Source organism: Ictidomys tridecemlineatus, unplaced genomic scaffold (genome assembly GCF_052094955.1).
Source record: "Ictidomys tridecemlineatus isolate mIctTri1 unplaced genomic scaffold, mIctTri1.hap1 Scaffold_130, whole genome shotgun sequence".
Taxonomy (NCBI): domain Eukaryota; kingdom Metazoa; phylum Chordata; class Mammalia; order Rodentia; family Sciuridae; genus Ictidomys; species Ictidomys tridecemlineatus.
In genome coordinates this window covers 613,935-631,736 of record NW_027521170.1, presented here as the reverse complement: position 1 = coordinate 631,736, position 17,802 = coordinate 613,935, and the positions used below count along the sequence as shown (strand labels likewise).

At 32.2% G+C, this 17,802-nt stretch overlaps 1 protein-coding gene across 19 annotated transcripts in view; it reads right to left on the bottom strand.

Annotated features, from left to right (window-relative positions):
- The window catches only part of LOC101960083 (endothelin-converting enzyme 1-like), a 121,271-nt gene that overhangs the window by 55,640 nt on the left and 47,829 nt on the right, over positions 1 to 17,802 (bottom strand). For 17 of the 19 annotated variants that reach the window (XR_013432531.1, XR_013432530.1, XM_078035896.1 and 14 more), the window contains one exon: positions 8,963 to 9,167. Coding sequence is in view for 11 of the 19 variants with exons in the window: in XM_078035896.1 (XP_077892022.1) it covers positions 8,963 to 9,167 (205 nt within the window). In the remaining 8 variants the exon portion in view is untranslated. Of the gene's footprint in view, positions 1 to 2,472; positions 2,568 to 8,962; positions 9,168 to 17,802 lie in introns of all 19 variants that reach the window. The other 2 variants (XM_078035908.1, XM_078035907.1) reach the window with 1 other exon arrangement.

The window sequence follows — 17,802 nt, the reverse complement described above, 5'->3', positions numbered from 1 at the left end:
ATGTTAGCATAATGATAAGACTTATCTAATCCCAGGGGACAAATTGAAGTCAGAAAAGAGAGAGAGAACAATCTGAAAAACAATGTTCTAAAGTGAACGGGGATTAGATTCATTGTACAAATATAAGGACTGGCCTTAGAGGGCATTGTAGTAAGAGAAAAGACAGAACGTATAGATATTACAACTATTGTAGCCAGACAGGTAGGTTTAATCCTTGAATAATCCTCTTCTGATTGTTTCCATTAAAGAACAAGATAATCAACTAACTGTGAAGACAAGACAGGAGGTTTTATAGTTTTGAGGTAAGGCATAACCTTGTAAGGAAGTGCAAATAACTCTAGAATGAAATATCATAGGGTTTACTAGGCAGCATTAAAAAGGTTCCATTGACAGATTAACAGAAAATCCAGCCATTAGAGTTAGGTTTCCTCCCCAGTCACTTTCAGGTACTCTGATGCAAGTGTGGTGCATATGTTGATACAGGGTTTTCTAGGGAGTATGACGAAGGGAGACAGAGGCAAGAAATTGAGGGTATAAAGAAGGATGTGATTATAATAAATAATGAAAGGAAAAAAGAGATAGATATTGTGTGAAAAATAATAAAAATACTGGGATGGAACTGCAAATTGGTGCAACCACTATGGAAAGTGATATGGAGATTCCTCAGAAAACTTGGAAAGGAGCCACCATTTGACCCAGCTATCCCACTCCTCCGTTTATACCCAAAGGACTTAAAATCAACATATTATAGTAATGCAGCCACTCTATGTATAAAGAAGCTCAATTCTCAATAGCTAAACTATGGAACCAACCTAGGTGTCCTTCAATAGATGAATGGATTAAAAAAGGGGTATATATATACCCAATGGGATATTACTCAGCTTTAAAGAAGAATGAAATTATGACATTTGCTAGTAAATAGATGGAGTTGGAGAAAATCATGCTAAGTGAAATAAGCCAATCCGAAAAAACCACAGGCCAAATGTTTTCTCTAATATAAAGATGCTAATTCACAATAAAAGAAGAATGTTACCTTAGACTAGGTAGAGGGAATCGAAAAAAGGGGAGGAAAGGGGATTTAGGGATAGGAAAGATAATGGAATGAAACAGTCATTATTACTTTATGTATGTATGTGACTGCATGATCAATATGATTCTATAACATGAACACTCAGAAAAATGAAAAAATTATATCCCATCTATAGATATCAAAGTGCATAAATGCATTCTACTATCATGTATAACTAATTAAAACAAATAAAAATTTTTAAAAAATACTGTGTAAAAGTATTTCAGGACCAAACAGAAGAAAAACAGTAGATGAGTAGGAAAACAGAAAAAAAACACTACACTGCCCTGGCTGGTCTAAAACTCATAGGTTCAAGTGATCTTCCAAAGTGGGGAGGGGACTATAGGCACATGTTACTATATCTAGTGTCTAAAAATGTTTGATAATGGGACACATTAGATTATTAAGAGAGGGTTGATAATACTTAATTTTGCATAAGCCTTACTATAAAAAGCTTAGGTTAAAAGGGGGCTATGATAAACTTCATCATTTTCAAATGATAAAGATTTAACTAATTGGGACTGGGGTTGTGGCTCAGGGTAGAGCACTTGCCTAGCATCCATGAGGCACTGGGATGCACCCACATAAAAACAAACAAAAAAAAACAAAGAAATAAGCAAGCAAATAAAAGTATCCTATCCATCTACAACTAAAAAACTATTTAAAAAAAAGATTTAACTAATCCCTTTATCCCTTTAAATTTGAAGCAAAATAGGAAGGAGAAAAGATTTTTCATCTTCAAAGAATCCAGAAAATACCTGCAGTCTCAAATCACAAATATATGAATAGCAAGGAGAAAGAGGTCGAAAAATCATGACAGCTATTATCTGTGAAACAAAAAGCCATTTTGCTCTGTAAAATGCAGAAACAGACTGCATCTGTTCCACAGAAGATGGAAAGTGATATAGTCTGTAAAATATGCAATTAAATTCCCATGTCTTCACCAAACCTAGGCAGCCTGGCAATTTTTCTACCACATACTTATTTTGGAAGTCCAGACATTTATTTCTTGAGGAAAATAAACCAGAGATTTGGAATCATCATATATATACATAATACATATGCATACATACACACACACACATATGTGATTCACATTAACAATTATATGTGATGTGCAGAATGTCAAGCACTTCCTCACCCTACCCAACTCCAAAATGTCAAGACAGCCATTATACATGCTTCTGCAAAGAAGCTGATCTTTTACAGGAGAAAAAAAAATTACCAAAGCCAACATCTGAGGACCTATAATGAAAACATTAGTTTACCACTAGACAACCCCACAATGATACCCACCAATCTGGAAAAAACATACACCAGAGTATAGCACCGTAAAATTTCAGAATACTAGGAACAAGTAGCAAAATGTAAAAGTTTCTAAAGACAAGAAACAGGGTCATTACTTGGCAGAGCAGCTCAAGACTGTTATCCCAGTGACTGGAAGACTGAGACAGGAGGATTCCAAGTTTGAGTCCAGCCTCAGCAACTTAGTGAGATGCTGTCTCAAAATAAAAAAATTAAAAGGGTTAAGGATGTGGCTTAGTGGTTAAGTGCCCCCCCCACCGAGTTCAATAGGGAGGGAGGGAGGGAGGGAGGGAAGGAAGGGAGGAAGGAAGGGAGGAAGGAAGGAAGGGAGGAATGGAGGGAGGGAGGGAAGGAGAGAGGCTTGAAATATTTTAATTAATTATTTATTTGTAAAGTTGTTGATGAACCTTTATCTTATTTATTTATATGTGGTGCTGAGAACCGAACCTAGTGCCTCACACATGCTAGGCAAGCATTCTCTCACTTAGCCACAATCCTAGCCCTTGAAATCTTAATAGCGAAGAACTTCTCAGGAGCAATACTGGAAGATAGAGACAAATTCTGAAGAAAATAATTTGTAATATTTAAATCTAAATTGCAGTCAACTATTAAATAAGAGGCCAAATCCATATTTTGTAAACATGCAAAATCTCAAATATTTACTTCCCTGATATCCTTTTATTCATAAATGTATCAGATAATATCCTATACCAGAAAAGGAGACTAAATTAAGGGGAAAAAATATAATAGGGGATCTAAAAGATAAAGGATCCAAACAACAGGAAAAACAGAAAATTTATATAAATTGAGGGACAGTACAATTGTAGCAAATAAGGTTATGATTTAAAAAAATTAAAAGCACATTAAAATTCTTGTTAAATAAATTTAACACTTATTTTATTTCCTTGATTCTATTTAACTTAATTTTGACCATAATTTTAAGTTTGTAAGAGTTCTGATTCTTCACGTTGTTTTAACTACATGCCAGTACTGAGAAAGGATCACTGGTATTGATACCATACAGATGAAGCACAGATGTTAAGCTGCTTGTCCAAAGTCACTAAGTTAATAAATACAAGATACAAAATGTTTGTAAAGTGATTTTTAAAAACAAGGTTTATTTTAAGAAACTGGTTTCTAAAATAAAGCCGATTTTCAGAACTGTTAAAAAAAACAAAAGGAATGTAAAAACCAACAAAAAGAAAAAATTTTAAATTACTCTAGACTCAAAAAAGATATTAAAATTTTAAAGTCATACTTTTCTTTTACAGATATAATTATATGATGTGGAGGTATTTGTGGTTTTGGCCAACTGTATATTAACCCCAAAATACTACAAGGTAATGATTAACAAATACTAGAAACTTGAATTAAAGTTTTATACCTGTAGCATGGGTGAGAAAGATGAATGATAAAGTAAAATAACAGAAGGGATAAAAGTACAAGGCAATGAAAACTTGTACTTTTTAAGAAACACTTAAAAATGAGTAGGAAAATTTAAATATAAAGACAAAAATTAAAAGAGAAATTATTTATACTCTATGGTCTCTTTTTTTTGATGATGACAGATTGTACTAAACTTTTCAAATCCTAACCATAAAAAACAGAAATAATCTGTCTGTTTAAGAATTATAAAATACTTAGTGAATTTAATAAATAGAATATGGGTTCTGAGAATCAATAGGTAAGTAAAATGAAAATGCATCATATTAATATTCCTTAACAGCAATTTTTCTAAATTCACTAACTTGTCTTTTTTCCCTGATTTCCCCATTAGCCATGTCTATTATTACTATAAGTAGGTATTCAAACATTCTGTATGAACACAGACAAATACTATTAGCCCTCTTGTCATTATAGAGTAAGAGCAGCAACTTACTAAATTCCAGACACCATTCCAAACTCTCTTAATCTCTTTTAGAAAGAAGTAACTGTCATTATCTTTCCCACTTTGCATTTGAAGAAAATGAGACCAGGTAGGTTAAGATTATCCAACTAGTAAAAGGCACAGAGAAATGGGAATCCAGAAAGTTTGTCTCCAAAACCCATTCTATCAATCACTAATATATGGTTTCAGCAACTAAAAGCCAAAGAAAAGAAATGTCAATATTCTAAAGCAAAATGATTTTCACCCTACTATTAATAAATAAAGCAATTTCACATACATAATGTCTTTCTTCACAGAAAAAGTTTAGAGATGCTAAGAAATGTTAATAAATAATAAACCATATGCAAATATAAAATCAACCACAAGTTAACATAATAGTGTCAAACAATAAAGTATAAAGAAATATTTAATCCTTCAAGAGTTTTATCTTGAAATTTATCTTGAAACCATTTATCAAGACTGCCCTTATATAATGATCTTGACCACATTTTAAAATTTTTCCCAAACTCAATTTGGAAAAAATTAAAACAGAATCAATTACTTCATTATTAATACAGATACTTAATTCTTTATTCTCCTTTGTTCAAATAAGCATCTTCACCTTAAAAGTGAGAGGTAGCCAGCCAGTATTAGATTAATACTATCTGCAACATCATTAGAAAATTACATAGGTGAGAAAATAATGAAAAATAAAGTTAAACCAATGTTGCTCATTCTGAAAACTGCCATCTAACAAAAATTTGAAGTGAACAAGTTCTGAAGTATTGGCATACAGTTTAAAAGCAGTTGCTTAAAAATGAGATAACTATAATTCTGAAAAAGATTCTTGGAAGAAACCATTATTTTCATAATTCCAAACAAAGTGCTAAATCAAAGAAAGTCCTATTTATTCATGATCATGTTTAAAAAAAAAAAAAACAACTTTCTCCTAAAGTATAAAAACTTCATCAAATTGGGGGAAAATGTTCCCAGTCTCAGACTATAAATCCACCAGAATTAGTGTAAGAAAATGTTTCTTAGATAAGTTAAATCCACAAACTGTTCTAATATGTCCAACTGAGAGCTATTATAAGGGTACTTAGTTCTGAGGATTAAGAGTTAATAAAAACTGTACTGCAATGTGAGCCTTCTTTATTTAACGGGTCAAGCAAATAAAACACTATACTTTAAATTTTCAATTAATAGAAAAGAAAAATAAGGAAAGTAGGAAATAAAATGTAACTGTTATCAGCCTGTTTCAATTTAATAATAAAAGTACTCCAAAAAGAGTTTACCTCCAATGAAAACTTAGAATACTTATAAACTGGGATAACAGACCTGAAGAACTACAGAATGTTGAAAACTTTTAACAAAAATGTAGTATAGAGTTTAACTCAATGCATAAACACTGATAATAGGGACACATTAGTTAATTCATAATAAGAAAGTGGGATATTTGGAAAACAGATTAAAAGTACTACTGATAAGATCACTCTAGTAACTTATGAAGCTATGGAACTCATCACATCTGTACCCTACAAAATAACTAACCTGATTCTCTCTCTTCTCAGCTAAGATATAAGCAATGTCAAGGAGCATTTTATTCCAAAGCCGATAATCATATCTGGCCATAACTGCCTTGTAACTGTCAATGCACATAGTCTTTGAAGCAGAGGATTAAATGTTCCTGCCCATTTTATCTAGTCCCTAAGATTTGTCCTGCAAAGTGAATAAAAATGATTATCTTTTAATCCATGCCTCAATACATACCACAAAAAAAGAGGACAAAGATGAGAACAAAAAATCCTTGACAATATGGATAATTATTGTCCAACCTAGAATTAAGTTCTCAGCAAGCCCTCTGTGCTTTGTTGAAAGAAAGGTGATTGATATGTCTCACACATTTTATTCAACTGAGCTTCAGAAGATATGATGATTAATATAGACATATGGGAATTAAAGTACTATTTTGAAACAAATTTAGAGAATGACTGAAAAATAGGTTCTAAGTTTTAAAAAATCAGTATAAACAATGTTGATAACTTCCACTTTTCAATATTTGATTTTGAAAAACAATTTCAAATGCAAATAATCTACATGATGAAATTTTTAAGAGTTTGGGTGAAAACAAAAAGGCATTCATAAAGCAATTTTAAGAGCTATCATGAACACAAGTAAATAATGGGAAAAGAGACAACAAAGAACTCGAAGGAAGCTACTCAACTTAAACAGAAGAAAAGCCATAATGAAAATATACAAAATTAGCAGATATAAGCAACCAAAGGGATAGTGAAAATGAGTCAACAGAAAGAAGAACTAAAATGAATCATCATAATAAATGTAGTTAAAATACAGAAATACATCATTTACATGGCATCGAAGGACAAATGCAAATGAATTAAAGTGTGTTGTTCAAAGAATTAAGACAACATGCTATTTTTGGTTCCGGAACTGAAGACAGGGAATTGTGCCTAACCATGCCCTCTACCACTGAAATATATATCCCTAGTCCCAAGTCAATATTTTAAAAGTGAAAATATCCTGCATATTTCTATAATACAATACTCTTTCTCTTTTCCCTTTTTTACCCCTCAGTACTAGGGAGTAGAACCCAAGGGTTCTTTATCACTGAGCTACATACTCATCCTTTTTATTTTGAGACAGGGTCTTATTTAAGTGTCTGGGCTGGCCTTGAAATTTCCATCCTCCTGCTTCAGGCCGGCCAAGTCACTGGGATTAGAGGCATGCACCAAGGTTCCCAACTTCTGTTCTTAAATAGAGTTGTGTGGCACAAAGTTTTCTGGATTCAAGAGAGGTAGTCTACTGCTAAAGAAGAGCCCCAGATTGCTCTGAAACATAAGATCTATAAACTAACCTTTCTGTCTTTTTTGTGAATTGTCATTTCAAAACACTACCAGCAGAACAGTATCTAAGGTTAATCTTCAATTTGTTGCTTCTCCTTCTCTCCTGACTTTAAGAAAATAGATAATAACTTCTTTTTGAAGGCAAGTGCATTAATTTTTTATGACAGCAACTTTGGCTTTTTAGAAGCAATTTCTACCTTATGTTTAAGTTGTGTATATTTCAAATCACTGAAGTCTTTATGCATCTGACAACCAGGTAATTGGGCATTACTGTACACAGAGAGAAGTAAGATAAAAAGAAAATAGAAAACAAAAAAAAAAAGAAAAAGCAGACATATGCAGAAGATATTAAAGGCCATGAAATTAGAGAGCAATGTGTAGTATCACACAACTTACTGAATAAACATTTTAATTATATTTTAAAAAATATATAACTACGTAAAAAACATTTCTCTTCCTAATAACGAAGAGGAGGATATTCTCAAAACAGAATAAACTGTGTTTGCTTTATGTTCAGTACAGAAATATTTAACAATAAATGATATTTCTATTTTACCTTTTATATAAAGATAAAACTAGGTAAAACATCTCCCTCTCCTCTTAACAATGAGAAAAACGACAATGGTAAAAGAAAATAAATCGTTTCATATTTGTTTGGCATAAAACTGTAGAACACTAATCATAGCTGTATAGAACAAAAAATAAATAAATAAAAAGAAAATTGGAAAAAATGAATGGAATATCTCAAATAACTCCAGATAATATTATCATACTGGAATTGGGTAATAGGTCAAGCCAGAAAACAACACAATATTTAATCAGGCATTTGTAGCATATTGTTCCCAAACCACCAGGATCAACATCATTTAGAAACTTGTTAAATCCTGAGGGTGAGGCCCAATAATCTGTTTCTACATGTCTTTAGATGATTCTTATGCATGCTGAGGTTTGAGAAACAATGTTTTAAATAAATGAAATACTAAAATTTAAATGCAAGATGAAATGTATGTAGTTAACCTAAATCTGGTTTGTCATGGTAAAAAATAAGATGGAAGATACACAAAGTTACTGCTACAAAAAGATGTAAGTTGGGAATATTGAAATATGTTTATATATACACATGTGCTCTCACATGCACATTCCATACATGAATGAAAAGGAACAGTCATTTTAGGTAAGCACAGTTAAAGTAGTAGAGGCAAAACAGACAATTAACTCAATTAATAAAATTATCTTTTGGGAAAACAAAAAAATGAATATACTTGGCTGACAAGTTAATAATAATTCTAAATGAAGAAAGCAAAGGTAAAAACTTATCAGTTTTTCATATTATCTGAATGAACTGATATTAGTACCTGAATGAACTGATATTAGAGACATTAGGTCTAGATATGTTTAAGTTAGCAAAGCATTAGTTACAGAAAGAATATCTGTTTTATACTAGATAGAATTGTTTAAAATATTTGCAATAAAACAATAAGCCATAAAGCAATGTAATTAAGTAGAGGAAAAAACAATGCCAATTTGGAATTTCCACTATCATTAATTGGGTTTACCAAAGAATATGGCATAGTTACCTCTTAAAATATTTTGGTTGTAAAATATAAAGATGTAGGAAAACACATTCAGAAAGAAATTTACTGACACATTTTTATTTTTAAGGTTATCAGATGCCAGATAAGTAAATAGGCTTAAACTTTACCCTAACAGATAACACAAATCACTGAGATGAATTTGGCAGAATGTTATTTTCCAGAACACTGGTATTAAATTAATATTTGCTCTAAAGAAGGCTTAACTGAAATAAAATATACTTAACAAACCAAATGGAAAAGAAAGAACATGTTGGTAACTTACCAGCAAGGGTACTTGTATGCCTAAAAGCTCTGACTTGGGAGTCTGACAAACCAGTCAAAAGGGATATTACTGTATCCATCATATACTCATCATAAATAATGCTATATTGACACTGTCGAATCAGGACTCCAATAAATTCACAAAAATTTGATCGAAACTTTTTCCACTGTGGTCCAGGCATGGTAAGGGGATAATCACCACTGTCCTAAAAAGTATAAAAAGAATAGTAAGTATGACATGATAGTATATTGATCAAAGGTCACCACCCCTCCTTTTTTTGGTACCAGGAATTGAATCCAGTGGTTAAGCCACTGGGTTAAGCCCCACTGGATTTTATATTTTATTATTTTATATTTTATTTAGAAACAGAGCTAAGTTGCTTAGGGCCTCACTAAGTGGGCAAGAGGAACAAGCATTGTAAGCAATATAATTAGCAAAGTCATACTAATGGGACCATAGAGCTACATTGTTTCATAAACTAAAATAGAATTTCTAGTATTAAAATAACAAAATAAGGGCAGGAGCATAGTGACTCATAAAGGAAACTAAGGAAGTTACACTTCATTCTCGAGGCAGTGGGTGGCTGATGAATGATTTTGACCAAGTGAGTAACTAGCTTTATAAAGAAATAACTGATTGCAATGTAGAGAATAGTCAGTCATTAGGCAAAGGAACAGAAAAAGAGCTAAGGAGACTTACCATTCTAACATATTCATAAACAAAATGAGAGATGGAGCAGGAAATTTAAGATAGTAGCAATGGTGAGGAAGATAATGGAAAGAATGTGATAAACATTGAAATAGTGCAAAAATACAATTACCAGTTTAAATGACACACAAAAATAACTTTTATGTTTTTGGTTTGGTTGACTGGTGGATTTTACACAACAGAAAATAAAAATTCATTGTTCCTGACAACTGATAGGTGTTGGGAAAAAGTATAATGGCAGCCGCACCCCAGGAAAAAAAAAAAAGCCAACATGGCGCCTAAGGACCTTCTCTTCCTATTTTCCCCTTTTTTCACTGGTGCCAAAAGTTCCCACCAGTGTGAACTCTCACGCTGGCGTCAATTTCAAATCTCTCTGGCAGGAAACCTTAGCCCCAATAAGAACTAATTTCGTGGGCTCCGGAACTGACATCTAGAGGAACTTACCAATAAATGAGTGAGCCGTGATTTACCTAAGCCCTGCCATCTCTCCTTAGATCTATATAAGCCCACAGCCTTTTGTAATAAAGTGGAACTCTCCTCAGCGAAGTGTCTTGCGTGGAGGAATTCTTTCAATAGGGGGACTAAGTTTTGTTTAGGAATGCCCAATTACTCTGTCCCATAAGAATAGATGGGACACACTTTAATTCAAAACATTTTATGTAGAATATCCAATTTCCAGACTTCAGGCCACACTGATTTAAAGATTTAAAATAAACCCAAAGTTTTAGGAACAGATTATTAATGAACACTGAAAGCATTATTTGGCCAATTTTCAATGGTTGTCAAACCATTATTTGGCAATTGCAAAAAAAAAAGAAAATGTAATTTTACAAAGAGATGCAATTCACCTTAAACAAGGCTCAATTTTAGCTCTGCTAATCAATACCCTGGTATATATTGCACACAAAATTTCACCAATGAATTTCCTTGAAAAAAATCTAATCTAAGGAGGTCCTTAGACCTGACGTTCAATGAAAGAACAAAAAGGACATAGGAACATGTTAAATAATACAGAAAGAAAAAAATCTGGGAAACAAAAAATGTGGGATGTTTTACAAGACAACTATTTTAATGCTGTAAAAAAGTTAATGTCAGGCTAGGATTATAGTTCAGTGGAAGAGTGCTTGCTGCACATGTGTGAGGCACTGGGTTCAATTCTCAGTACCACATAAATAAAGATCCATCGACAATGAAAAAATATATACTAAAAAAAGTTAATACCACCTAAAGAAAAAAAAAGTTGAGAAATTGTTTAATAGTTTCAAAATGTCCTAAAGACATAACAATTAAATACAGAAATGTCAATTAGTATGTTTTAGTCACACTAGCTTCTTTATGATCCTTTAAATACACTAGGTATGTTTCCATTTCAGGGTCTTTGCCCTTGTTTTCTCTTCCTTCAGATATGAGTTTAATGAGAGGCATCATCTTCTTCAAGTCTTTGCTCAGTGTCACACTCTTGAGAGGTGTTCTTGAATGTACTATGTTAAATCATCCCTTTTGGGCCAATCTCTTACTGATTTTATTTTTCTGCACAGTATTTATTGCCATCTATCATACTACAGTATTTTGCCTAGGTGTTTATTCTTTGGCTTTCTCCTCTTAACTAAAATAAAAATTTTGCGAGGGCAGGGGTTTGTGTCTAGTGCATTCAAGTGTTATATCCTCAACACTTTGAATGTAAAAGACATTCAAATATTTATTGATCAAATGAATAAGTCACCACAAGAATACTATTTTCAATATGATTCTAAAAATGATGATAGGGATATCTAAGAATATTTTATTCATGTTCATTCTTTAATCATCAACTTTGGTGATTTGTTTCCTTAGCCGCAGACTAAGGAACTAGTAAATGAATTCAGCAAATTAACAGGATACAAAATCAACACTCATAAATCAAAGGCATTTCTGTATATCAGTGACAAATCCTCTCACAGTACACTAAATAAATAAATTAAAGAAGACCTTAGAAGATGGAAAGATCTCCCTTGTTCTTGGATAGGCAGAATTAATATTGTTAAAATGACCATACTAACAAAAGCATTATATTTAAAATCCCAATGATATTCCTTATAGAAATAGAAAAAGCAGTCATGAAATTCATCTGGAAAAATAGGAGTCCCAGAATAGCTAAAGCAATCCTTAGAAAAAAGACTGAAGCAAGTGGCATCACTATACCAGAACTTCTGTATTACAGAGCAACAGTAACAAAAACAGCATGGTATTGGCACCAAAATAGACTGGTAGACCAATAGTACAGAATAGAGGACACACAGACTAACCCAGATAATTACAGTTATCTTATATTAGACAAAGGTGTCAAAAACATATACTGGAGTAAAGATAGCCTCTTCAACAAATGGTATGTTTGCTAGGAAAACTGGAAATCCATACACAACAAAATTAAACCCCTCTCTCTCACCATGCAAAAAACTCAATTCAAAGTGGATCAAGGAACTAGTAATCAGATACCCTGCATCTAAATGAAGAAAAAGTAGGCCCCAATCTCCATCATATTGGATTAGGCCCCTACTTCCTTAAATAAAACTCCCTATAGCGCAAGAATTAAAATCAAGAATTAATAAATGGGATGGATTCAAACAAAAATGCAAAAGAAGCAATCAGTGAGGTGAACAGAGAGCCTACAGCTTGGGAGCAAATTTTTATCACTTGCATATCAGATAGAGCACTAACCTCTAGAGTATATAAAGAATTCAAAAAGCTAAACAACAACAACTAATAATAATAATAATCCTCCAATCAATAAACGGGCTGAGGAACTGAACAGACACTTCTCAGAAGGTAATATACAATCAATCAACAAATATATAAAAAAGTTCAACATCACTAGCAATTAGAGAAATGAAATCAAAACTAAACTTTAGATTTCATCTTACTCCAGTCAGAATGGCAACTGTTAAGAATACAAACAATAGTAAGTGTTGGCAAGGATGTGGGGAAAAAGGCACATTCATACATTGCTGGTGGGGCTGCAAAATGGTGCAGCCAATATGGAAAGCAGTATGGAGATTCCTTGGAAAACTGGGAATGGTACCACCTTTAGAGCCAGCTATCCTATTGCTTGGTCTATACCAAAAGGACTTCAAAACAGCATACTACTGGAACACAACCACATCAATATTATTGCAGCACAATTCACAATAACTAAACTCTGGAACCAACCTAGACGCCCCCCTTCAGTAGTTGAATGGATAATGAAAATGTAGTATATATACACAATGGAATATTACTCAACAATAAAAGAGAATAAAATCATGGTATTTGCAGGTAAATGGATGGAGTTGGAGAATATAATGCTAAGTGAAGCTTGCCAAAAAAAAAAAAAAAAGCTAAATGCTTTCTCTGATATAAGGAGGCTGATTCATTGTGAGATTGAAAGGGGCAGCATGGTAAGATTAGACGAACCCTAGATAGAGGAAAGAGAAAGAAGGGAACAAGGGGGTAAAAAAGATGGTGGAATGAGATGGACATCATTACCCTAAGTACATGCATGAAGACACGAATGGTGTGAATATACTTTGTATAGAACCAGAGATATGAAAAATTGTGCTCTATATGTGTAATATGAACTGTAATACATAACAAATTAAAATAAAAAATTAAAAAGAAATGAATATATAAAATCAAAGCAACAATGAATGCCAATATCATACCTTTTAAATGTCTTGCCCAAAACTGTTATCAATTAGTTAAATGAGATACTGCCAAATGTTTTTCTTTTACTCTTATTCATGAATCTTGACAAACCTTTCATTTAGAGTGGGAAACAATCTATCATTAGATTTATTGGGGGGGGGGCCAACAACAATAAAAATTGGGATACTGATACCTTTGGGATAAACTAGAGGAGTCCAGTGATCATTTTGGTAGTATTGGCAATAAATGAGTTCTTCAATTTGTCAAGGGCATACTCACATATCCTACACAAATACTGAAAAGTCAAACGCCACAAGATTTTTATTATGTTCAAATCACATAGCTTTCCCATCTTTGACTCTTTAGCACTTACCTACAACACTGTCTAGTATACTTAGGAGAACAACAATGTTTACAGTATGGCTAATTTATTAACATCAAGGCCAATCTCCTGAGTGTGGTACACAAGACTATTAATGATTTGATTCAGCTTCATTTTTGTTTCCCCTCAAGCACTCTAAACTTTCCTCATTAAACTCCCTCCAGGTTTTTCAGGTGAATTTTTATTCATCTTTAAATATCTATATTCAGGGTTGGGGATATAGCTCAGTGGTAGAGTGCTTGTCAGGCATGTGTGAGGCCCTGGGTCCAATTCCTGATTCTACAAAATAATAATAATAATAATAATAATAATAATAATAATAATAATAATAGAAAGAAAGCAAAATCTAGTTTGTAAAGACCTCACACCCTACATAGTTAAATCATCCTTTCATGTCTCACTGGATTTTGCATGTTTCATAACTATTAAACATGTTAAGGTATTATTGCTGAGTATTCCCTCATTGGGTCTAAGTTTCAGATCATTGTGGTAGACACAAATTATATTTCAAGTATCCCAAGGGAAAGAGTAATGAGTTCAATACTGAAGACGGTAGACAGTAGAAATGGCACTCCTTATTAATATATTCACTTACTGTAAATTATGTATGTAAGTTCAATGATTTTTATAGTCTATACTCTGTATCTCCCCACAAAAAACAAAAGTACTAAACACAAAGAAAAAAACAGAAACTAAACCTTAAATATTTGTAATCAACAAATGAATAATACGGCATGTGGTTGCACTGATACGACTGTAATATTTTGAAACACATGTAATTATGGCATTTAAATAAAATATTTAATTTTAAAAGTATGTAAAATATCCCTTTTGTCTTCATTGACCTTCAAAGATTACTTTTATGTGAATAATATTAATACAATAATAGATACACTTAATTCTATGAATAACAATATATGCTGCAAACTATACCTTATTACAATACATGAGGATTACACACTCAGTCTTCTACGTACCAAGAGTGGAAAGAAAATAAATCCTTTCATCTATTTATTTCAAATTACCAGATACTTTAAAATTAGACATAGACCACAACTAAAAGGGAAAAATGTGAAATAATTACCAGTTACTTAAGCATACTTCCCATAAGAAATCTAGCTACTCTTTGAGAAGAATGTAAGCAACAGGGCAAAGAGGGGAGAGAAACTTTATATGTCAAATTAACTTTATCCCAAATTTTCACTATTAGATGGTTCGAAGGCTGAAAAATGCTTTCTTCATAGAATGTATAAATAAAAAAATTTAAGAGACTGTATTTGAGAATGCAAATAATTTGACCTTTCTTCTACACTCTGCATCATTTCTTTTACATTTCTGAGGTTGTGTGCTATTTAACCACTTTTATACTTATTAACATTTTAACCCTTTGATTAAATAACTGTTCATATAAATAAAAATATGGAAGTTCCATACTTTAAATAAAAAAAAAACTAGGAAAGTACATATGATAACAAATGAGAAGAGAAAAAAGCTGCAGGGTAACTTGTAATCATTATAGAAAATCACCACATAATCTTACAATTTATAAAAAGAATTAAAGGGACTAAGTGAATATATTAAATGTGTTACAAATATTTCCTTATATACAAGGCATACTTAAATATATGAAAACTATATTAGCTGATCTTGGTAAAACATACCTAAAAGTTCATATATATAAATATAGTGCTAATAATCTGGAAAACAAATATTATATTTTGCCTTAGCTTCCAACGGCTGATTCCAAGAAGAACCAAATATACTTAGCTATAAACTGAAGAGCCATAGAATGCTCTGGGAATTAATTTATTTCTAAATTAGGTTGATAGCACTTTGGCTATGTGCAAGTTTGTAGGGCTTAAAAAAGTTTATTAACAAACTATTTGTAATAAAGAATAGGAACATTAGTGTACTTCTCAGGCAATAACATAGATTTTTAGACCACTTCCTGTAAAATCTATCTGTATTTGATTAGGTGATCATCTTCACCTGACTTTGCTATAATATATTTATTTCAATAATATTTTAATAATGACTACTCTTTTGAGAACCACTGTTTGAATTTAACAGTTCGAATTTAACAGTTCAGATCTTTTAAAAAACATTACTCTAAAACATGATGTACCAAAAATAACCTCCCATATCCCCTGGGGAATAAATAACCAAAAAAGTATTTTGAAGGGAAAAAAATCAAATATGGTATATCTAGTAATATACAAGTATTTAAACCCAAGTTCTTGGGAATATACAGAGTAAAAAAAAGAATAATATTTTCCTAAAATTACTGAAGATAAAATAGATGGCCTTAGAAGATAATCTAATAAATAATTCTGCTCTAAATGAACACATTCCTAGTATAACCAAACAGTTGTACAACCAAAAAGGAAAAAGATTTAAATGATTAAAAAAAAATAAAGCAATCTTTGATTAGATCACTATCTCAAATGTTGGAAAAAATATTTAGAGAAATGAAATAAATCCTTTTAAAATAATTTTATTTGCTACATATTGATTATCACTTTTGGTAACAGTTAACTACCTTTTAATATATTCTGAATATATGACCGTATTGGCATATCATGACCTTTATTTCCATGAATTTCTCATCTTCTTCTAGTTGTTTAATCTTAGTACAAAAGTAATGATTTTTTCCTTGAGCTGGATGTGGTGCAGGTCTGTAATTCCAGAAATTTATGGGAGGCTGAAGTAGGAGAATCAGAAGTTTGAGGACAGCCTTGGCAATGTAGTAAGACACTCCCTGTCTCAAAATTAAGAAATAAAATGGGCTGGAAATATAGCTCAGTGCTAGAGTGCCCCCACGTTCAATACCAACTACCAAAAATAAATAAACAAAAGTAACAATTTCTTGTTATCACATTCATTTTTACAATATATTCATTTGTTTCCCCCTCTAACTGTTCTCACACGTGAAGGGTTTTAATAATTTAATTCTTGGCTTTCTTCTTTTTATTTACCTTAAACCAGTAATTTCAAACTTTGATGTCTTGTTAGAATCCTTATGAACTTTTAAAAATTCTCATGCCAAGATCACACACTTTACAAATTAATCAGAATATCTGGGGATGTGGCAGAGACAGATACCAGTACTTTTTAAAGATACCCAGATAACACCAATATGCAACAAAGGTTGGGAACTATTATCTCAAAAACTTGTAATAATCTTTTCATCAAGTGTTAATATTCTTAAGGTCCAAGATACACAATACATTTTAATTTGAGATCTGAATCACCTTTGATACAAGTCTAGTGTAGTACAATCATTCTGGCAGCTGATGAAGCAACTTCCCAATTACATGTTAACTTGATTTTGTTACCTACTGTTTGGCACATACAAGCTCTTGAAATAACCAGTTTATTTTTTTGACGAAAAGAAGCCCAACAGTAATATATTAAAATCCAGGTTTGTTAGTTTTAGAAAGTTAACTTCATGTAAGTTCAAATGCCTTACAGTCCAACACAATCCAAACAGAATCTGTGGCATGCCCTTCTAATTAAATATTTCCAGGAATATTTGCTGCAGTTTGTATTTGCAATGTCTCCTAAATGTTCCTGTTTTAAAGGCTTGTTTCCCAGACTGGTATTGTTGGGAGGATGTAGAATCTTTTAAGAGGTGGGGCCAAGACAGAGCTCTTAGGTCCCTGGAGGCATGCCCCTAAAGGGAAAGTGAGCCTCTTCCTCTTTATTTTGCTCCCAACATGAGATAAATGCTTTTGCCATGCACTGCTGCCATACCACAGCCCCAAACATAACAGGGTCAGCAGATCATGGACTGAAACTTCCAAAACTTTCCTTTTCGTAGGTTTATCTCAGGAATTTGTAAGAAAGAAATCTGACTAGTACCAAGTCAAGAATTAAGTAAAACATATACTCACACTGGCTGAAAGAAATCAAAACTGTAAATAACCTTACCTAAGTGGGAAAAAAAACCAAAAAACTTTACAATGTCAAAGGCTTTTGGGATTACAAAATCGAGAACAAGGAATTATGGATATACATATGAATGAAGCATAATGTAAAGTTCCTAACATGGTACTAATATAGTTGAAAAGACACTAGCAGAATGTTTCTG